General features: G+C 49.5%; 8 protein-coding genes across 8 annotated transcripts; 3 read left to right on the forward strand and 5 right to left on the reverse strand.

The window, feature by feature from the left end:
* Positions 1 to 967: 967 nt before the first annotated feature.
* Positions 968 to 1608, forward strand: PPTG_22655 (hypothetical protein; the record flags this gene model as incomplete). The annotated part of the gene is made up of 1 exon (XM_008905511.1): positions 968 to 1608. The coding sequence occupies one exon, from the start codon at positions 968 to 970 to the stop codon at positions 1586 to 1588; it is 621 nt and encodes a 206-aa protein (XP_008903759.1). The 3' UTR covers positions 1589 to 1608.
* Positions 1609 to 1655: 47 nt separating this feature from the next.
* On the reverse strand, positions 1656 to 4084 carry PPTG_10157 (hypothetical protein; the record flags this gene model as incomplete). Its single annotated transcript, XM_008905439.1, has 6 exons — positions 1656 to 2181; positions 2250 to 2323; positions 2393 to 2598; positions 2680 to 3020; positions 3087 to 3187; positions 3256 to 4084. 6 exons carry the CDS (start codon positions 4082 to 4084, stop codon positions 1825 to 1827), a joined length of 1908 nt encoding a protein of 635 aa, XP_008903687.1. The 3' UTR covers positions 1656 to 1824.
* A 253-nt stretch (positions 4085 to 4337) lies between these two features.
* PPTG_10158 (hypothetical protein) lies at positions 4338 to 5734 on the reverse strand. Its single transcript, XM_008905440.1, has one exon. The coding sequence runs from the start codon at positions 5625 to 5627 to the stop codon at positions 4443 to 4445; it is 1185 nt and encodes a 394-aa protein (XP_008903688.1). The 5' UTR covers positions 5628 to 5734; the 3' UTR covers positions 4338 to 4442.
* Positions 5735 to 5797: 63 nt separating this feature from the next.
* On the forward strand, positions 5798 to 9011 carry PPTG_10159 (hypothetical protein). Its single transcript, XM_008905441.1, has one exon. It carries the CDS (start codon positions 5840 to 5842, stop codon positions 8747 to 8749), a length of 2910 nt encoding a protein of 969 aa, XP_008903689.1. The 5' UTR covers positions 5798 to 5839; the 3' UTR covers positions 8750 to 9011.
* On the reverse strand, positions 8687 to 10776 carry PPTG_10160 (AGC protein kinase). The gene has a single exon (XM_008905442.1). The coding sequence runs from the start codon at positions 10424 to 10426 to the stop codon at positions 8849 to 8851; it is 1578 nt and encodes a 525-aa protein (XP_008903690.1). The 5' UTR covers positions 10427 to 10776; the 3' UTR covers positions 8687 to 8848.
* A 443-nt stretch (positions 10777 to 11219) lies between these two features.
* Positions 11220 to 13819, reverse strand: PPTG_10161 (hypothetical protein; the record flags this gene model as incomplete). The annotated part of the gene is made up of 1 exon (XM_008905443.1): positions 11220 to 13819. The coding sequence occupies one exon, from the start codon at positions 13817 to 13819 to the stop codon at positions 11444 to 11446; it is 2376 nt and encodes a 791-aa protein (XP_008903691.1). The 3' UTR covers positions 11220 to 11443.
* Positions 13820 to 14209: 390 nt separating this feature from the next.
* On the reverse strand, positions 14210 to 17502 carry PPTG_10162 (hypothetical protein). The gene has a single exon (XM_008905444.1). The coding sequence runs from the start codon at positions 17197 to 17199 to the stop codon at positions 14809 to 14811; it is 2391 nt and encodes a 796-aa protein (XP_008903692.1). The 5' UTR covers positions 17200 to 17502; the 3' UTR covers positions 14210 to 14808.
* A 3129-nt stretch (positions 17503 to 20631) lies between these two features.
* On the forward strand, positions 20632 to 21069 carry PPTG_10163 (hypothetical protein; the record flags this gene model as incomplete). The annotated part of the gene is made up of 1 exon (XM_008905445.1): positions 20632 to 21069. The coding sequence occupies one exon, from the start codon at positions 20632 to 20634 to the stop codon at positions 21067 to 21069; it is 438 nt and encodes a 145-aa protein (XP_008903693.1).
* Between the last annotated feature and the right edge of the window lie 211 nt (positions 21070 to 21280).

A 21280-nucleotide genomic window follows, 5' to 3' on the forward strand; every position in this document is an offset into this window, starting at 1 on the left:
AACAGTAACGAAAGTCTTCGAGAAGGAAAAGAGCCATTCCGCTTTTCAATGCATAGGGCTGTGGCAAGGTCGATGCTCCAGTCTACCAAAAACACAGGATGCATTCGGTCATATTTTTCTTCTTACCTGTTGGAATCTCATGTGCCGCGCTAAGAACTCTCAGTCCATTCGGTACGGGCATACTTCGTGGTATGAAGATTTCCTTACGATTACATTCGACCATATGAAGAACGATCAAGACGGAAGCCGTCCACGTGACCCCAGACACGTGTACTCAAACCCAATAATGCCAGAAGTGTGTCCAGTTCTCGGACTCGCAATTTATTTTGCAGTTCTTGTTTTTTCTCCCGACGGTAAGCTTTTCGCAGGAGAAAACCAGTACAGTCAGTTTTTGAAAGGGAATTTTAAACCGAGACGTCATGAATGTCACTCTCGCTGCAGTTAGCATGTCAGCAAATTCTTTTGGAACTCATTCAGCAAGAAAAGGTGCTGCAACTTACGTCGGTGGTTGTTCAACTTCAGGCCCTTCAGTAGCAGCAATATGCCTTCGAGCTGGGTGGACACTGCCAGGCGTTCAGGATAAGTACATCCGGTGTGAATCTGCTGGCGACATGGTAGTTGGTCGTTTCGTTGCTGAGCCCCCTTTTGACTCGCCAAATTTCGCTGTATTACCGCCTTTTTTTTGATATTCAAAGTGGTCAAAACGACGAAAGCATGGTGCTTCGACAACGGATTAAAAAAGCTATGAATTCTATTTTTCCTGGAGTGCCATCAAATTTGAGTAGCGTCTGCCAGTTTTGCTTGGCTGCTTTGCTTTACCACAGAACCTTTCTACTGAAAACGCTACCTTCAACCCATTTACTTTTTGCCACACCAGTGTTTAGTTCAAGCAACGAGTAGCAGTTTCAATGGCTGCGAAAACGCTAAGGAAAATGATATCGTTTCTCCCAGTGGAATTCCGGGTTTGATGGTGGAGCTAGCACATTACAAGTCCGAGATGGTTAAGATGCGCGAGGAGCTTTCTCAGGCGTTTGAAGCAGCTCTCAAGCTTCATATTAATGGCTCTGTAATGACCATGAAAGCGTTGGAAGCAGCATTTTCATCTGTGTTAGCTCGATCCAATTTGGTACAGCTCAATTTGCATTTAGTGCAGTCGGCACTGGACAATTCCAACGCTACATGCATTGACCAAAGCAATGGCGTCCGATCTGAGCTTATTCTATGGGATTGCACTTTCGATCGAGTAGCGAAGGATTTTGGGCTACCGTCAGGAACTGTACGAGTTGTTTGGCAGCAGTGGTGTGGTGGGCATCCTCCACTGAGGCTTCTGACGAAACACGACATGTCTTCGAGACTGAAAACGGTGAGACTGTCGGATCTAAGGCGTGTGATGCTGCTAATCGAAGCACTTCTGACACAAGAAGAACTTAAGCGAGTTCATAGGTCTTCTGATGCAGCAGGGCTTTTATTCGAGCAGATTAAAGGCCGTCTTCCGTTCGCGTCATCTTCAGGTAAGGGGAGGAGACGAATGTTGGATCAGTTGTCGTGGCGAACGTTAGCACACGAGCTTGAGGCACTAAATAATTAACCTCTTGCCTTTTATCCAGTTGCATTGTTTGTTTGTCGTTCAAAATTATTATAGTGCAAACTGCACGGTCGATTTCTAGTACATCTTGGCATGTCAACGCTTATACTAGACTTTTGTATACCAGTTATTTTCGCATGTTGGGAATTCACCGTGCATTTTGCACGGCGATTTGTTTAGAAACCGCCAGGTTTGCACGGCGTTTTCTCTAGCAGTTGAACTTACACTATGTGCCAAAGTTACTCGCTACCAGCTTTATCCACATTTGTGCTGGAGTTGCGCTTGGTTTTTGCCTCATCTTCCTCGATGAACTTGATGTCGAAACAGTTGCGTTCAGTGGGGTCTTTGTATTCGAGTCCGAGCGCGATGAACACGTCCACCTCAGACTCGCAGATGACACTGTCACCAAGTCGCACTTTGGTTCCGTTCACTCGCATCACGCGAGTGAGCGCACGGTCAGAGAGACTCCAGCCATTTTTGTTGGCAAATAGTCGCATGCTTCGGTTGAAGTGGTCACTGCCCGTGAAATACAGCATTGCAAAGCCAAAAAAGTGTCGAGGATAGATCTTGATGTCCAAGCGGCGATACGGGAGATCCTGTTAGTCAATGTAGCAGACTCATTAGACTCAACAAAAACTCATGACTAAGGTCAATTTAGACCAACCTCAGAGACGCGGCATACGCCCATGTAAGTATCACAACCACCAGTCTTTTGCTTCAGAAAGTGTGTCAGATCGTCTGTGCAACACATTGAAGATGAGCACTCAACTTGTAAGAACAAATGAAGTGATACCAAAGACGGCTTACCTGTAAGAAAACCAGAAGCATGCAGACGCTTAAGTAGTTCCGGCAAGATATCGCAAGTGTCAGCGTCTGGGTTCGTAACAAGCACGTCGCAGTCACCAGAGGAGAGTTTGCCACGACGATACGAGCCGCATGCCAGAGCGATGGCGTTCGGTATCATCTTGTGAACTTCATCCACGACGCTTTGCTCAATTTGCTGTACTTCAGCTCTAGCAAAACAAGAGTACGACAGACAAGCATGTTTGTTAGATATCTTTTCACTGTTGTGTGCGTGTGTATTGTTTACGTACCTAGGAATCTTGGTCAGAAAATCTTCATAGTGCTTTACTCCAATTTGTTGTTGAGCTGTCAGCACTGCGGCAGCTTCAGGCTTTCGTAAATCTGCAACTGACTTGTACCCTTGGCCATAGAGTTTCGCTGCAGTCACAGGGCCAACACCCCAGATTCGAGCAATTTCAACCAAGGCACGCAATCTCGGATTGCTCTTCTTGGCATCGAGCTTGGCTAGACGACCGGTCTCGAGGATTTCGATGACTTTATCACGCAAACGCCCCTTTACCCAGTGCATATCCTTGAAATCCTTTACACTGCAAACGCGGTGACGCATGGCTTTGAGACTTGACACCACTTTCTGTGTTTTAAAGCCACAGCATTTCAAGCCAAACTCAAAAAACAGAACTATCTGCTGGCAATTTACCTTATACATGTATTGGCGCCATATATCCCGTTCGACATCAAGGAATTCCATCATCTCCTCCAGTGGGTCAGTCAGATGAGCATTGAGATTTTGCTGAACCGCTGCAATCATACAAATAGCGATACATTTAGAGGAAGGATATGGCACCTAGACCAAGAGGAGACCCTACCTGACGAGCGTTGACAAATGAAGCCTTTGCCTTGTACTTTCTTGGAACCTGGCACGGCTGATTCGTTAATGGGGTGGAAACCAGGATTATTCTTGTAGAAAATGGGTGTACGCTCCTCCACGAGCTTGCGGTTCTTCTCATTTAACGCAGCTCGTTGCTCGCGAACCTCTTCACTGTTAATCTCAGCGGGTGGAGCACGCACAATTTGTCGAGTACCCGAGTTCTCCGAGTCCAAACCTTCGTCGCTGTCGCTGTCATCGGCTTTATCTTTTCGAGCTTGCTTCTCCTCCAACTGTTGCGCCACATCCTCGCAATGTTTTTCATGTCTTGCTGCTTCTTCTTGCACGTGCTGCTGCTCGGCCCACGCCAACATGGATCCAACAGGTGGAAACTTTTTCTCTTGCCGCAAATACACCAACCATTCCGGCGTGTTGACCTCAATATTGGGTGGGGGGAACTTATCAACGTGCAAGAGCTCCGCCGCCTTCTCTCGCGTCAGTTGACCACTTGCAACGATTAAACTAACTTCACTCCACTTCACGACGGCGGCACCACCAGATCCAGCACCTGCCCTGGACTTCAACTGCGACTCCACCACATTTCCACCAAGTTTTTCGACCAGGCCCTGCAAAATTTCGATTCGTTTGCGGCCCATGTCCGGTCCGAACGGAACTATCAAAACCCGTTTGTCATGCAATAGCAGCGTCTTGGGATCCACAGAGGAAGTTGTATCTGTACGCTTCGACTTCTTGGTAGCTGGACCTTGGGGCTTCCGGTCCGAAGGCCGCTTTTCTTGTTGCAAGGCACCAAGCTTCTTCAGGTCGCGCATTTCGGCTCCTCCTCCTGTGGCTTCAGTTATTTGATCACCCGTTTGCTGTTGTGTTGGCAAACGTTCTTTCTCAGTAATGGTAGCGGACTTTGTCGCTTGGTGCCGCGTCCCGTTAGAGTCTGTCTGCTGTGGTTTAAGAAATGAGGGTTGAAGCAATTGTACCTGGCTTCGGTCGACGTCGTAGTGGACGCAGCAATTCTTCGATCTGGGCGAAGAACTCGCGCTTCTGCTGCGCGGAGAGTAGCTCCATGGCCTCACCACCAAGAGTTTGATAAGTGGAAATGGATTAGCTGAAGTGGTCAAAGACATGGCCGACAATAGTTAAAACGGTCGTTTGCGAAAGTGTTTTGATTGATGCTTACGAAGTTGTAGCATTTCGTAGGTAGTAAGGTATCTCAACAGATTCGCCGTTAGTGGCCTCTGCGTTATCACGCTTTACACAGCACTCAGAAGCGAGGAAGAACGCAGCAGTCGCTGCTACGTAAATGCCGGCGCAGATCACGCCAATCAACGCTACGATGGAGTCGGAGCTGACTCCGAAGTCAGTGTAGCGTGGGAGGAAGATGGCGAGGAGGATTCCAACGACGTTCTCTAGACACCGCCAAAGTTGGAGATGCAAGAGTTTCTCGCTACGAAGAGCAGGAAGTGCTGATCCGTACCGAGCAGTCAGCCTCGAGCCATCGACGACGAAAAGTGTGAAGAACGGGAAGAAGACGATCGCGCGAGGCAACTGGTCGATGAAGCGGGGACTTGTGTGCGCCAAGCGAAGGTTGGCAGTCCAGAGGATGGCAAACATTGTGATCACGATCCCGTATACAAGGATTGCAAAGCCCTTGGTCATGGCCAGAAGCAAAATCGCTCCCAAGCGGAACACGAACTGCCCTACAAGAAACACGAAAGCCAAGAGCTTCATCCCGTTGCCGTCTTCTTTTGCAACGTACGCAGTTGTGCCGCGCGTCAGCGTGATGAATGTCGAGATGACTGTGAAGAGATCGATAAACTTCCACTTGCGGTAGTGAATAGTGGCATTCGCTTGCAGTACGAACAGCGGAATATCACGCACGATAACCTGAACGAACATTGCATACAATAGTCCATGTTCCAGCTGCTTGGCATGTCCACTGACGCCTTCTGTCGCCTCTTCAGCTACAGTGTGTCCACCCGCCGTGTGCGTCAATGAATTGCCTGCGCTATTGCCTGGGTATGTGTCGTCTTGCGCAGGCTTATTGCCACTCTCGCTCTTAATACTCGCAACAGCCGCGTAGATGGTCTCGATGAATACGCGCATTTGAAGTAGCCCAATACAGAAGCCGAGCATCTTGTTGACCAACGTGTTGCTGGAGAAGCGATCTCCATACAATTTATCAATACCAAGTCCCACGAACCCCATGACGATACCATTCACAACGAGAAACACGATGGACAGGATGTACTCTTCGATCCAGTTGCGGTTGATGTACTCGTAGTTGAGGATCACGTCCGTCACCACCGTCGACAACTCATACGCTGCGCTCGAAACGTCGAAAGCAGCGCCAAGCAACATTGCTCACTGTCGTTAAAATATCAAGTCCCACGTGACGAATGAACTTCACAACCTAAGGAAAAGCTGCTCCATACATCTGGACTTTTCATGCTGATACTGACACTTCGTGGATGGGTACGCTTTCGATTGACAATTTTTATCGATTTCATTGGTCAAAACCCATCGACAATCACTCTTGCTGCCAAGTGCAATTATCCGCTGTACCTGTCAAGATGGCTTCCACTCTGGACCAGAGTGCAGCGCTAGGCCTGTCGTTCACAGCGCTCTGCTCCGTTCTAAAGGCCGTGGAGGCCACGCGCAAGAACGATTCGAAGCTAGACCTGCTGTTCAGCCCTCACCTGCACTCCCAGGTGGGCGGAGGCGACCTGTATCCTCTCATCCGTCTGGTGCTGCCCCAACTGGACCGCGAACGCACGTACATGCTCAAAGAGAAGAAGATAGCTAAGATCTACATCGATGTACTCGGCCTAGCGCCCATCAGCAAGGATGCACAGAAGCTCGAGCACTTTAACGACCCCAAAATTGTGGACAGCAAGTCTGTTGGAGACTTTGCCGCTGTATTATTCGACGTTGTGCTCTACCAGAGCGCGAGGACCAAATCCAAGATGCAACACACCTTGAAGGACGTTAATGAGCTGCTGGACCAATTGGTACTGGCGGACAGCAATGCAGCTAGGAAGAAAGTGTTTATGAAGCTCGCGACGGAGTATTCAGCCGACGAGCAAAAGTGGATCATCCGAGTGATACTGAAGGACCTCAAGATCGGACTGAGACACGAGCGTGTACTGAAGTTTATTCATCCGGACGCTATGGAGATGTACAATCATACCAACGACCTGCATAAAGTGTGTAGAGAGTTACGGAACTCGGCGGTGAGGTATGTACCTCAGCTTGAGCCGTTCCAAGTCTTCACTCCAATGCTGGCGAAACGAGTGAATTTTGGAGAGTGTATCAGTGCGATCAATGCAGATGCATTTGTCATGGAGCCAAAGCTGGATGGAGAGAGAATTACGTGTCATGTGCAGGGAAAAGAGGTGCAGTTCATATCAAGAAATGGGATTAACTACACGGAGAACTATGCACCTTCAATCAAGCCACATGTGTTGTCGCAATTGGAGTCTGGAGTGGACTGTATATTGGACGGAGAGATGATGGTCTGGGACAACACGGAGTACCGACTTCGAGAATTTGGACTTCTAAAAAATACTGCCAATGCAGTACGCAAAGGGGAAGCGACGAACCGATGGCTGTGTTATGTGGTGTGGGATGTGGTCTATCTTGGTGGCGGTCCGAAAGCTGAGCAGTTAATTCGCGAAGTATTCAAAGGTCCTGGTGAAATCAGCGCTGTAATGGGTCTACCACTCCTTGCACGACGCAAGCTACTGCTCCGAATTCTAAAGCCGCTTGACCATCGTATCATCATTATCGAGCAGAAACTCGTCAATGACAAGTCCGCTAAGGAAAGGCATGAAAAGGTAATGGCAGAGGTTGATCAGCAGGTATCGAACGGAGGTGAGGGCGTGATAATGAAAGACCTGAACGCACACTACATGTGTGGTGAAAGTAGCCGAAAGACGAAGAAATGGTTGAAGCTGAAGCCTGATTATGCCGGCATGACAACGGACTTGGATGTTATAATCGTCGGTGGATTTTACGGCACTGGAAGACGACGAAGTGGCAACGTATCCGTTTTTCTGTGTGGTGTTCTGGCGCATTCGTTAGACGAGAAAGGTGCTGCAGAAGCGACCAAGCCAGGAGCTCCATGCCCAGTGGTGTACACGTTCGCTAAGGTTGGTACCGGATACAACCTGGAAGAGTTGGAACAAATGCGGCAAGAATTAGAGCCATATTGGCAGCCATGGGATGACGACAATGTTCCCCCGCATTTGAACGGTTGGAAGCCGCAGAAGAGCGATTTGAGACCTGATGTTTGGATTGATCTACGACACTCCAAAATCCTCGAAGTATACGGATTTGAGTTGTCATTTACGACGCTCTACCAGACAGGGCTTACTATTCGCTTCCCTCGTTGCAAAGCAATCCGCAATGATAAGGAATGGTACCAGTGTATTAATCTTCAAGATCTAAATGCAACCCGTGGGAGTCTATCTACCAAGCGAGCTTCAGAAGTAGCTCTGGGGCAGAAGAGTGCTACAAAACGTATTAAGAAGCGCCAGACCATCTCGTCTCGGCGTCACAGCGGCATTCTCAGAGACTACTCTCGGGCAGACTTGGATGGTATCGAACAAGAGCGGAACGTATTCGAAGGAATGGAGTTCTGCGTGCTGCCTGGGAAGTACCGAATGCCCCCGCAAGATCTTGTATCATCAATTCCAGACGGGATCATCGAAAAGAATGCCATGCAATTGTCGAAGCAAGCCGTTGAAAAGCTGCTGCACTCGTTCGGAGGTACTATTGTCCAGAATCCAATTACCGGAACCACTCACTATGTTGTTGCCGCTGGAGATTCCGGTTTCAAAGTTGTGAATCTGAAGAAGCAAGGGCTGTTCAACATCGTGCACATCAGATGGGTATTCACTTGCGTGGCAGCTACTCGATTGGTATCTCTGAAAGCGGGAGATTTTATATTCGCAACGGATGCACAACGAGAGCTCCTGGCTAAGGAATATGACCGGTACGGAGACCATTTCACGGAACATATCACTCCGGACAATTTACAACGTATTCTGCGGGAGCTGTCGAGCGCTACCAACGATAAACCCACGAGCATACCTTGGCAGTTCCAGATAAAAAAACTGGAAATGGAAGAAGCGGAAGCGATGGACAGCGCGTTCACGTTCTTGTCCCATTGTGTGGTTTACTTCCAGTATAGCTGCAGCTCTTCTTCAGAAGATGAAAATATTGATGTTCTCTCCGTGGGGCAGATGAAGTTAATTGAGCAGCAACTCAGATTGTATGGAGGCGCGATTGCGCGTGAGATCGATTCTTCTGTCACGCATGTCATTGCTGATCCAGCACAAGCGGAGCAACTTGCACCTGCCATCAGGAACTTACGTCACCAAGGCTTGCCAGAGCCCCGTGTTGTCACGAAGGAATGGGTCCAGGAGTGCGTAGAGCAGCGCACTCAAGTATCTGACAGCGATTTTGTTGTGCACGTGTAGGTCGGACAACATATAATTTATTTCGCATCCATTTAGCTGTCTCGTGCCAATACAAGCGAGTTTCCTGTTGCTATCACAGTAAGAATTTCTCTTTTGTTTTTATTGGAAATGAGATGCATCAGCGCACCAGTCGAAGTCGCCGAAGTAGAAGCTGGTTTCTTCCTCGTCAGACAGAGTACCCTGAGGTTCCCGCTCTTCATACACGAGGTGGCCTTCAACTTGCTGCGACGTGAACTGATCTTCGAAGTTGGACGTGTCCAACTCGCTGGCCAGCTTGGGGACGATCGGCGGAGCCACTTGCTTCGTCTCAAGGCGGTGCCAGCTTATATTTGCGAAGAACGAATGGTCAAAGATCTCTTGCATTCCGTTGGGTCCATTGCCTAGACGCTGGTTCGCGTCCTTGTGCAATAATCCAGAGATAAAGTCGCAGAGATCAGGAGAGAAGTGGGTTGGGAAGCTCGGCTCGTCCTCTTCAATCTTGCGGAACAACGAAGCACGGTCGCGTGGCGAGTAGAACGGCGGATATCCCGTCAGCAGCTCGTACACTACGCAGCCGAAGCTCCAGAGGTCAGCAGCCAGACCGTAGCCATCGCCACGCACCACCTCGGGTGCGATGTAGTCTGCTGAACCGCAGAAGCTCTTGCAGCTTTGCTCTGACCGGTTCATCCGTTCGCGGGCAAAGCCGAAGTCGGCTAGACGCAGGAATCCAGCCTCGTCCAGCAAGATATTCTCAGGCTTGAGATCTCGGTACAAGATGCCACGTTCGTGAAGGTAACGCAGCGCCAGTGCAATGGAGGCCGCGTAGAACAGCACGTGGTCTTCCGGTAGGCGGTTCTTGGCAAAATTCTCTAGCAGGAAGTACATGTCGCCTCCAGGACAGTACTCGAGCACAAAGTTGAGAGCGTCCGGAGTTTCGAACGAGCAGTACATCTTGGTGATGAAGGGATGATTCACCGAGCAGAGAACCTTCTTCTCCGTCAGCAAGCGACGAGCTTCACGACTGGTGTTCCTATCACCATCGAGGCCGTTGATACTGCTGAGCTTTGACTTGTACACGACTTTAACCGCGAAAAGACGGTTGGGGCATGCGCGCAAGCGACACAGCAGCACTGTGCCGTACGACCCGGAGCCAATGATGCGCACGATGTCAAACACGTAACGTGTTGGGTCGCGTCCTTCTTCCTCTGACCCTTCTTCGACGGTCTCTTCGTGCTCCAGAAGCTCCTCGATCGAGTGTCTGAGGTGGTTCATCTCAGCGTCTGACAGTAAAGTGCTCGAAGATGACGACGCCGAGATCATCGGGCGCGATGCTACTGGCTTGAGACCGCTGTACGAACAGTCCCAGTCATTATTGCCCGACGACTTGGTATCTGACTCCGATGGCACTGTACTCGACGACGATGACACCGCAGACGGTGGCTTGAGGCAGCTATAAGAGCAGTCCCAGTCGTTGTTGCCGCTTATTGGCTTCTTACTGTTGTTCTTGACCGTGGGCGAATTGCCGCCGTTCTTCATGGCGTCCTCGAGCGACACCTTGGCGAAGGAACTGGCCAGAAGCTGGGCGAACGTCCACGTCTTGACGTTGCCCCACTTCTTGTAGTCCAGCGCCTTGGGGCTCTTGCTACCCGACGTCCGGGTTCCTGTATTGTTCTTGAGTGGAGGGAAGATCGGCGCCATTTGGCTATTGATTCGTCTCCGCCTTACACGACGACAGCTGCTGCGCTCCTCCTGGCCGCGTCTGCGTCCGAGTCCACTGCTTCTTCCTGGATAGAGCTCTTGACGGCGCAAAGCATCGAATGGGGCGCTGGGCTCCGGTCTGTTGTGCTGCAATCGGTCGGGCTCTCGGGCTGGGGGAGGCTGTGTACTCTTGGGAGCACCGAGGAAAAGCAGATGTCAACGTGGCCAGCGAGTGGACGAGCTGCGCTGGTGAATGCGCAATTTTAGATCGGCGGTTTTAGGAGCGGAAGAAGATCGACCGCAAAAATTTTGCAGTTTTACTTTGGCAGCCGTTTTGAATTTAAAACGCTTTGCGAAATCTTGGCATTGTGTCAGCTCTTTAGGGTCGTTACAGGTGAGCATTCATTGCTGGAGAAGGTAGTCTCTTCCGACGCAGGTGAGCGCAGCATTTTAGAACCAGCCTGTACAGCATTATTGAACTTCAAAGAAACAGCCTGAGCAATTAATTGCCAGGAATTTTGCTTTGCTTCTAAGTGAAGAAGGGCACGCAGCACGCAACTCGGAAAATCGGATGGCTTGTTGCAGCTGATTCTATGCTAGGATGTTCTCAGGATTCCACCTGGCCTGACTTCGAGAAATGCGTGTGGTGCCATTTACTGGAGCCTCTCCTGCACGACGGGCTCCCATACATTTGAGCCACCCATTCGTGAATTCACATGTGAACCATGAGGTACGGCCATTTAGAGCAAACATTTAGAATTTCCAAAATTATGAGTTAGAGCTTGCTAAGCACCCTTGCGTTTCAACGACGATCCTATCTGGCGCAAGGCTCAACCACATCAGTACCGACAATATACCTGGAGTCACTGCAGTGCTGGTGGTGCCTTGCGACGTTTCGGAAAACTTCAACGTGACCTCCACTCCTTAGTCTCCAACAACAACTTGACCTTCATTCCTTGTAAGCTTCAACCTGACCTTCATTCTGCTCAACTTCAACTTGATCTCCATTCTTACGACCTACACCTCAACCGCTACTTGTAGCTTGGAGACCGTTCCCTTAATGTCCACGCCGTCGCGGCAGCGCGTGGCTGCGTTGTACAGTGCCCACGACCGCGACAAACCGTCGTCCATGGTGGCGTTCTTCAGCTTGCGCAACGAGTCCATCGGGTTGACTGTGGCTGCGTTCACCAACAGCAGCGAGAGCCACGTGTTGTTGCTGTTCTTCATGGTGACAATACTTTCCTTTGACAAAATGTCATTCCATTCCTGTTCTACGAATTCCGACGTGCGTGCCAATTCGTTGATCGGGGACACCGGGATCATTTGAATGCCGTGAATCGCATACACCTCGTCGAGGAACCACGTGTTATAGTACACCTTGTTGTCGAAGAAGATGCCCGTGACGTGGTTGCGCACGATCTCCGGTGGGTGGACAGTATTGTCCGACTTCAGTAAGAAATACGTACGAATGGCATGTGCGTTCAGACGCAGCATCAGACTTCCGAGGTCCTCCATTGCCTTGTGGCCCGTCACTTTGCCCCACATCGTCATACCGTAGTAAAAGTTTATATCTTCGGACGTGCTTTCCTCGTCCTTGCCATGGTCTAGTAGAGTGACGCCCCGTGAATACGAGTGGCCATGGTACCAGGAGAAGTGGCGAAAACGAGGGAAGTAGGGATCTTCCAGGCTCGGATTTGCAACGTCTCGCAGCATCGTCCAGATAATTCTCTCGAGTTCCGGCATACGAGACCAGTTGGGGTCCAAGTGCTTTATAATCGCCGAAGCCGTCACAAAGTAGCCGAAGTGATAGTGATGGTCGTTGTAGATTCCGCTGCCGAAGTCCATGTACAGCCAACCGTTCTCAAAGATCAAGCTTGAAACAATTCCGCCGTACAGAGTTTCGTAGACAAGCGGTGGCGACAGAGTGTTGTTCAGCATTGGCTCAATCATAGCTTCCAGCTTTTCCAAGCAATAAGTTAGCAATGTCGTGTCAGACCCAACAACGGCCGTATCTGCAGCCATCAGGCATAATGACGCATACTTCTGGTAGTACTTGCCGTTGAAGTACCAACTGTTCGCATTCAAGGACCAGTTTGCCATGATGTCCTTCTGCAATGTCTTGAGCATGCCAGTCTGGAGAACCACCCAAGGAGTTGGCTTTCGAGCAGGATAGAAGTCCACTTCGAAGTCTGCCTCAGGCTCCACGAACGCCCATAACGTTGACACTTGGCCAACCATTTGCCCTCTTGTGGTTGAATGCAGAACGATGGCACCAGGACTTGTCGTCTTCATCGGAGACCCACTCATCGACTCAATCTGGTGCGGCAGTGCGAAGTGCAGCAGGCCTACCGAGTCACATGAACTTCCCTCCACGTCCCAGTGTAGCGAGTATCCCGTGCGCGACTCCATTGAAACACTGCCGCCACGCACCACACACCCCGCGTACTCGTCGTAAACTGTGTCTTCCGCCCCCTCCGGTAGTACAGCTACTCGGATCGTGCCAGAGTATCCCTTGTCCGCCACTAACGACGAACCCGAGGCGTTCACAGAGAACACCACCGACTCCTCCACACGGAGCGACAGGCTCTTGTCACTTGCGTACAGTACCCACGTTTGGCTGTTGTTGAGATGGATGACAAACTTGCCCGGCGCCGAGTTGGCCACATACGTGATGTTGTGCTCGGTATCGATACGTGGTGTAAGTCCGTTGTATTTGGCCGACACGAAGGCCATGCCGCTCAATAGTGCCGAATCAATGCACCCAACGCTACCAGGGGCACAAGTACGGAGCTTGATGCCAATGTCATCCCATGAATACACTTCGTACTTTGGTTTTGTCTCGTTGAACTCTTGGGCGGAGAGCGTAAGGTCGTTGTGAATACTATGAGAGTACCATTTGACGGTATTGTTAATCTCTGATGCCATCTCACGGTATGTGTAGGGATAACACGCTTGCACGCCGTATGGTGCTACCTTTGGCAGAAAAAATGAGTACGGTTGAGCCCACGCAGGAAAGTTTTCTGACTTATTGGTAGCTGTGACGTGGATCAAGTTGCCCCACCACTTGTTAGTCGGAATTGGCTGATTGAGCGCTTCTTTGGCGACGTTGATGATTGGAGCAAGCTTTGCGAGACTGCCATTCCGTTTAAAGAGTTCCTCGGATGGCTCGTCAGTACCAAACGGTGCGAAGTATTCACCGCCCACTGGGCTTTGCTGCGTGCTCGCCGGGGCGTTGGGACTCAGAGTACCAATCAACTTTTCGGTGGCACTCTCCACAGTTCCATCGAGGAAGTTGAAACCTTCGCCAACATCAGGATCATCAACCGTGGCTACCACGCTACGTGCCACCACCGCAATGACTACAAGGACTTGAGCCCAGCCCGAAAGCTTCATCTCGTTCGTCTACCCGTGCACGGGTTTTCAGGAGAGGACTGCGTGTGCGCAGTAAGAGGCTAACGCGCAAATGGCGAGTTTGTTCACGTTAAGAAGATTGGAAAGGCCTAGTTCGCTGTCTCTATCGCCTCATTTTTCGACCCTATGAAAGTCTTAGGTGACTAACAGTAAGTCGTCCAGGCGCATGTACCACACCACAGAGGAATACTCTTAGAGTAAACAGCGTTCAACTTGTCTCTGTCCTGCTGTTTACGTGCGAGATCGGTACAAATCGGATCAAACGGTATGCCTACGATTTACCAAGAGGCCCGGCAAGTGGCACAACAATGTTACTTTTACAGCCTACACTGAACTCGAACACACCAAAGTCTTAACATCATGTCCAAGACGCTACTACGTACTTAAGTAGTACTTCACAAAAAGTTTGCTGGCACACAAAAATGCTTCTCTCACGAATGGGTTTTGGTTTTTCATGATTTCATCGTGGTGTCGTGACGCTGCCCGCTTCAGGCAGGAGTTCAGCCTTTGCAAGTGGAAAGAGCAAATACAGTAGTGAATTCATATGATTGGTTTTCGTGTGGTCATGGCAGCTCAACAAAGCCACGACCGAGACCAAGGCAATGTTCAAACGGCTCTTCGGAAAGGTGTGTTGCGCCAACGATAAATACCAGAGTTCTCACCTTGAGAGAACTTTTGCTACGACCTAGAACATGCTCTTCGCACGATGACTAAGGTTTTGCGTTGGTATCGCCCGGGCATCTCGGTGCGGTCAGTTCTACCCGAAGTATTGAGAGCCATCGCTGGCAGCAGTGTGCATTTTTTTCATCGGAGACAACAACTCCAGCCAAGATCATTAATTGAGAAATTTTCAACTTCTCATTCAAAGTTCAGTGGAATCATTTCGTAGCTACCCTTGTGGCCGTCGTGAAGGAGCGTTCCATTGCACTCTCTGATTCTCACCAAACGTATCAACAGATTCAGCCTCACTATTACACCTTGACAGTCAATTGAGCGGCAGCAGTCGTGTTGACGTGGACATCGTCTCGGCAACGAGTGGCAGCGTTGTAGAGCGCCCACGACCGCGATAGACCGTCATCCATCGTTGCGTTCTTGAGGTTGCGCAACGACTCCATCGGGTTCACCGTTGCTGCGTTTACTAGGAGGAGCGAGAGCCAGGTAATGGTGGTGTTCACCTCGACCACAATCGGCTCCTTTGAAAGGATGTCATTCCATTCCTGCTCCACGAACGTCGAGGTACGGGCCAACTCGTTAATCGGAGACACTGGAATCATCTGGATACCATGAATGGCGTACTTCTCATCCAAAAACCAAGTGTTGTAGTACACTTTGTTGTCGAAGAAGATGCCCGTGACGTGGTTACGGACAATCTCAGGCGGATGAATCGTGTTGTCCGACTTCAGTAAGAAGTATGTGCGAATAGCGTGCGCATCCAGACGAAGCATCAGACTTCCGAGATCTTCCACAGCCTTTTTACCCGTCACGCGGCCCCACAACGTCATACCGTAAAAGAAATTGATATCCTCTGAAGTACTCTCCTCATCCTTGCCATTATCGATCGATGTCACACCGTGAGAGTATGAGTGACCCAAGTACCATGAAAAATGACGGAAACGAGGGAAGTACTTATCTTCCGCGCTTGGGTTTACCACGTCACGAAGCATCGTCCAGATAATCCGCTCCAGCTCCGGCATGCGAGACCAGTTTGGGTCCAGGTGCTTCAGCATAGCCGACGCCGTGATGAAGTAGCCGTAGTGGTAGTGGTGGTCATTGTACATACCGTTGCCGAACTCGGTGTAGATACTGCCCGTCTTGAAGATCGAGCTCGAGATGATTCCACGATACAGCGTGTCGTACATGAGCGGCGGCGACAGTGAGTTGTTGAGTACCGGCTCAATCATCTTCTCCAGTTTTTCCAGACAGTACGACAGGAGTAGCGTGTCTGGACCCACCACCGAGCTGTCCGCCGCCATCAGACACAGCGACGCATACTTCTGGAAGTATTTACCGTTGTAGTACCAGCTATCGGCGTCCCAGTCGGACCAGTTGCCCATGATATCCTTTTGTAGCGTACGCAGCATGTCCGTCTCCAGAACAATCCACGGTGACGGCTTGCGAGCAGGGTAGAAGTCCACCTCGAAGTCAGCTTCGGGCTCCACGAACGACCACGTCGGATTCGTCGTCACTTGACCTACCATAAGACCACGCGTAGCCGAGCGCATCATTATCGCCCCAGGACTCGTCGTTTTGGTAGGAGACCCAGTCATCGACTCGATCTGGTGCGGCAGTGCGAAGTGCAACAGGCCCACCGACTCACACGAACTGCCCTCCACGTCCCAATGCAACGTGTAACCCGTGCGCGATTCCATCGACACACTACCACCGAGTACCATACACGCCGCGTATTCATCGTAAACGGTATCATCAGTCGCGTCTTCTGGCAGCAGGGCCACTCGAATTGTGCCAGAGTACCCCTTGTCCGCTACCAACGACGAACCAGAAGCGTTCACAGAGAACACCACCGACTCCTCCACACGGAGTGAAAGGCTCTTGTCACTGGCGTACAGTACCCACGTTTGGCTGTTGTTCAGGTGGATAACAAACTTGCCCGGCGCCGAGTCGTCCACGTACGTGATGTTGTGCTCGGTATCAATACGAGGCGTGAGTCCGTCATATTTAGCCGACACGAAGGCCATGCCACTGACCAGCGCTGAATCCATGCATTTACCAGTAGTCTCGTCACACGTACGCAGCTTAGCACCTCCTTCGTCCCATTCGTAGACCTCATACGTCGGCTCGTATGAAAAGAATTCCTCCGACGACAGCGTCAGGTCGTTGTGGTACGAGTGGTTGTAGTACTTGACAGTACCGTTGACCTCCGACCCAATCTCCCGGTACGTGTACGAGTAGCAGGTCTGCAGTCCGTACGGTGCCTCACGCGGCAGCTTCACCGCGTACGGGTTGGACCAGGCGGCGTAGTTGGACACGTTTTTGAGATCCGTGACGTGAATGAGATTGCCCCACCAGTCGTTGGTAGGAATGGGCTGATTGAGCGCTTCCTCAGCAACGTTGATGATCGGCACGATTTTCTCAAGGCTACCATTGCGTTCGAAGAGTTCCTCGGATGGCCCGTCGGTGCCGAACGGTGCGAAGAACCCGCCACTGGTCGAGCCTTGTTGAGAAGTGGTAGTTTCAGCTGGAGCGTTGGGGGCAAGCGTTCCGATCAACTTCTCGGTGGCACCGCCGACAGTGTCTTGCAGGAAATTGTAGCCTTCACCGACGTCGGGGTCAGCGTTCGATGCTGCAACACGTCGAGCTGCTACTGTTACTACAGCAGCTTGTAATAGAGCGAGTACTTTCATCGTTTCCGAGCTTTGCTCTCGTTGTCAGTGACAGAAATGACAGATGCTGGAGAGGGACTGTGCAACAGAGTGCGCAGTAGGCGGCGAGCGCGAAAGTGGACTGCGATCGAGATTGGTGCCAGCTGAGTTCCCGTCCATTCCGTCGGGTGGACCCGGCCATCATGGCCGCCATGGTAGAGGCACACGGCTCATGCCTATTACGGCCCGTAAGTTACGGGGACCCTGCGCCACGCTTTGCACAACCAGAGGGTCAAGGAACGAGTTTGGGGCTGGGAGGTTTGTTGCGAGCGTGCGAACTTTGAATTGCGCTATTACAACAGAAGACCCTCTCGGGAGTGAAAATGTAGCTAGCTTATTGTTATAGAGAGGAATCACTCTCACTCGCTGAGGGTCGGTGACAAAATTACAAGCGATGATTTTCGCAAGAATTATATTAGATGAGAGCGGTTGGTTCCCAGTGAATCACTCACTAGGAATGATGATCCGGATAGTAGCAATATATCAATGAACGACAAAACTTGTCGCCAGTGCTGTTGGAATGACACATCTGGACAGGACGGAAAATAATTCCAATTGTAAAGTGCCTTTAAATAAATAACAAGAACACTCGTATTAATACATGTTCATTCGTGCACCTCGTTTTCACGCCTTCGGACCTTGAACTAGAGGGAATTTGAGCTGGTAGTGCTGAGTAAAAGCACTATATGATCTAGTATATCGTATGCGACTTACACCGAAACCATTTTTTATAGCATAATATGTTTGCCAAACCAGTAATGTGCAACATCCACGTTCCCGGAAAAGTTACAGTACTCATCGAATTCTTTTCTCCATTTCTCGCCGATATTTCCAACCAAGTCGTATTTTGAAAGATGGAGAATCTTGGTCTGCAACCTGCCATCAGTCTTGTTCTATGCTGAGTGTTGGCTCAGTACGGCTTTTTTGGTAACCGCAGTAGCCACTCCACCCTTCAAGGGAACCCTCAGCTGCCGCGGCTCCGAACTGGCCGGACTCAAATTAGCTACCTCTTACCAACCAGCAGTATGAACAGGAGCATGACCGATTGAGCGCGGTATGCACCTGCAATACTACGTGCCAGTCGGAGGACAGCGACGCGAGATGACATATCCAAAGATATGCACGGACGTTAACGCTTCGAGTTAGTGTAGCTTTACGTTAATAGTCGTTTTACTGCCTAGTACGTAAATCAATAGTATATAGTATAAGAGTATGAAAGCGGGATCGTATCGGATCAATTAATGTTTAAAAAAACGACAACTACAATAACAACAACGCTGCATACAAACGCATCAGATAGACAGAACCCAGAATTTTATTTTCTTTCTAAGTCAGTTCGATCGTGTGTATGGTTTTCCCTCCGCATCTCGATACCTCGTAAAATCCATGCAAATGGATTCACTTGATATTTCTATTGTATGGCACTGTGTGTACAACACAGCACACGGACATGAATTAATCCCAGTTGGGCTGTATGCTTATTAATACTTCGTATAAATGTCTATAAAGTGTTGGAAGTATGTTGCCGAGATCCTGTTAGACATCCAGATATTTAGGTACACATGTAAAAATAAAACTCTAATAATAATAAATGGAGTAATAATAAAAAGATGTGAAAGAGATTCTAGTAAGTAATATGATGCTTATAGAGAGGTTCATCTGTACATCTCTTACTGTGCTCACTGAGCACTGCTCAGTTCACATTAGATGATGGTGTTCGATGATTTGCTGGTGTCGATTTGTATACCTTTCCACACGCAACGCCTTTGCTTTACCCTTTCAAGTACAAAGTCCAATACATGTAATATTTATAAAGTAGCTTTTTATAAATAAAATATATTAATAAATATTATTGGATCGATTCCGGAAGCGTTTGATCCCTAAACTGTCCATTTCCCTAAAATTGATTTGACTTGAAATTTGCAGGAGGGATACCCTCTATCTTATTTAAAGATGAAAGGATAGATGTGAGATCCTAAGTTACGCAATCGCGCCATTACAAGTAAGTGAATATTTTTACTAACCCCCCCCCCCCCCCCACCTACATGTAACGATTTACGTTTGTCGTAATACGTAGATGGCGACGGAGTGCCCACAGCCGCTCAATCTGACGAAAGCCAAATGTTTACGACCACGAGCATGTAAACTGTCTTCAATTTCAAGTTGTGATAGTGTTTGATCGAGCCTGCGTATGGCCTAATAGAGTAGAATGGTACGTATTATTTGCTCTATTTCTACGATGCTTGAATACGGGACACCTTAGCTTTGGTGACGTATTGTCGCGATGAAGCCTTCATCGGGTAAAAGCTTTGATCTGCAGATCGACGAAAACAGACACTGAAAAAGCAAGTGCAGAAAACAACTTACGGGGTAGAACGAGGTATCGTTAAAAGCAATTAAAGCTGTCCAGAACGTTGAGAGTAGGTCCACAAATCGAATACGTCTCGTGCTGCCAAATAGTCACGAGTTAAAAAAAAAGATTTTGAGTTATTGCTACAGATAGACTATGACGTTTTACTAGCGGAAATCATATTATCATGATGACAAGCTCTCTGAACAATCCAAGCCAGTGCAATATCACGTCGTAATCTTGCAAGATATTTTAAAAAAATTATTAAATGAAACTAATATCAACCGTAAAAAATACAAAGCAAAAAGGTCGAGGTGAACTTACTGTTAGGCCAATCGGAATAATTGGTCAAACTGGTGGTCACACATGCTGGAGGTTGCAACCCGGTAGAAAAAAAGTGTACTGGATAGTGCAACGGGTCCGTTCGCTGGGATGCTCGTCGCTGGGCCAGCCTCCGCAAATACCGAGCGGCCCTACTTCACGGGCACCCCGCTCGGGTTTGCTACGGCCACGTTTTCCACACCCGCTCACTACCACCTGTTTTTTTTAGCTTGACCCAAGCAGTACCATTAATAGTACTAGGTTTAACCCCTCTAGCCCCGTATTCGCCATTTTGCCCTTTACAAATAATAAAACACTCCATACAAACTTCAAGTGAGGTTACAAAATAAAATGTTTCACAGTGATGTAGCTAACCTCAGGCCAATAATTCGTGGCCAGAAATTTCCCGAGATTTAGAGCGCGCGCCAAATTTCGCGCCATTCTTGATTTAGACGATGGAGAAATAGCGCCACGCAGAAGCGAAGAATTCGGCCAATTACGTGGAGGCAACTGTGGACCAGACTCAAGAAGCTAAGGTGGCAATTTGAGCGCCCAAAGGGACTCGCGACCGACAATCGCTACTTTACACCTGATGGATGGAAGAAATGACCTAACGGAACACATTTTGTCGACTTTTTTTGAAGGAGCTGACGAAGTATGGCAACACGTACCAGTCAAGGGTACAAATCGTCGCATTTTTTATTGTTCTATTGTTACTAACTCCTATCACAGTTCTCTATGACATGCCACCTGCCAAACGACACGCCTCCGCTTCCACTGTGAGCTCCCCTCTATCGAATCCGCCGGGTGTCGCCGAGCCGCCAGCCAACCCTCCTGTGATTGCGCCGGCCAAGTCGCCTGCCAAGTCACCAACCAAGACGTCTGTCCAGTCACCAACCAAGACACCGGCCAAGGCGCCGGCCAAGTTGCCCACACAAGCTGCTGCTAAGGCCCAGACGCCAAGAAATAAACGTGCGAGTAAAGAGGTTGCTGCGTTTCCTGTACCGTCACTACGTCCTGTGCGTTCGTGTACTGTACGTGCAGAAGAAGTGGACATATCTGTTGGTGATGACCGTCTAAACCCTGGCGACGAGGACGACTTTCAAGTCGATGAAGGCGATGAGTCTGATGTTGAAGGTACAAGTGAAAGCTCAGCCTGTGGTGTAGTGATTTCCAAGTAATCGCTGAAGTGGCTACATTCAAGTTGCTCAAGCTACGAACTCTCGGTCATGCGACAGGTGGTGACCACGGCGCAAGACGGACAAGGATGCATCGCTACCGAACGTTCGTCGGGCCCGACTATGACCAAGATGTCACTCAAGTCGGGTGGTTCGTATCGGTGAAGCTGGATTCACATTCAGCGGTCAAGAACCGACGGACTACGGTACTACG

The sequence above is a fragment of the Phytophthora parasitica genome (assembly GCF_000247585.1).
Source record: "Phytophthora parasitica INRA-310 unplaced genomic scaffold supercont2.20, whole genome shotgun sequence".
In the NCBI taxonomy this organism is placed as follows: Eukaryota; Oomycota; class Peronosporomycetes; order Peronosporales; family Peronosporaceae; genus Phytophthora; species Phytophthora nicotianae.

Coding starts and splice junctions, on each gene's coding strand:
- PPTG_10158 (XM_008905440.1), bottom strand. CDS start 5,627: ATGTTGCTTGGCGCTGCTTTCGACGTTTCGAGCGCAGCGTATGAGTTG.
- PPTG_10159 (XM_008905441.1), top strand. CDS start 5,840: ATGGCTTCCACTCTGGACCAGAGTGCAGCGCTAGGCCTGTCGTTCACA.
- PPTG_10160 (XM_008905442.1), bottom strand. CDS start 10,426: ATGGCGCCGATCTTCCCTCCACTCAAGAACAATACAGGAACCCGGACG.
- PPTG_10162 (XM_008905444.1), bottom strand. CDS start 17,199: ATGAAAGTACTCGCTCTATTACAAGCTGCTGTAGTAACAGTAGCAGCT.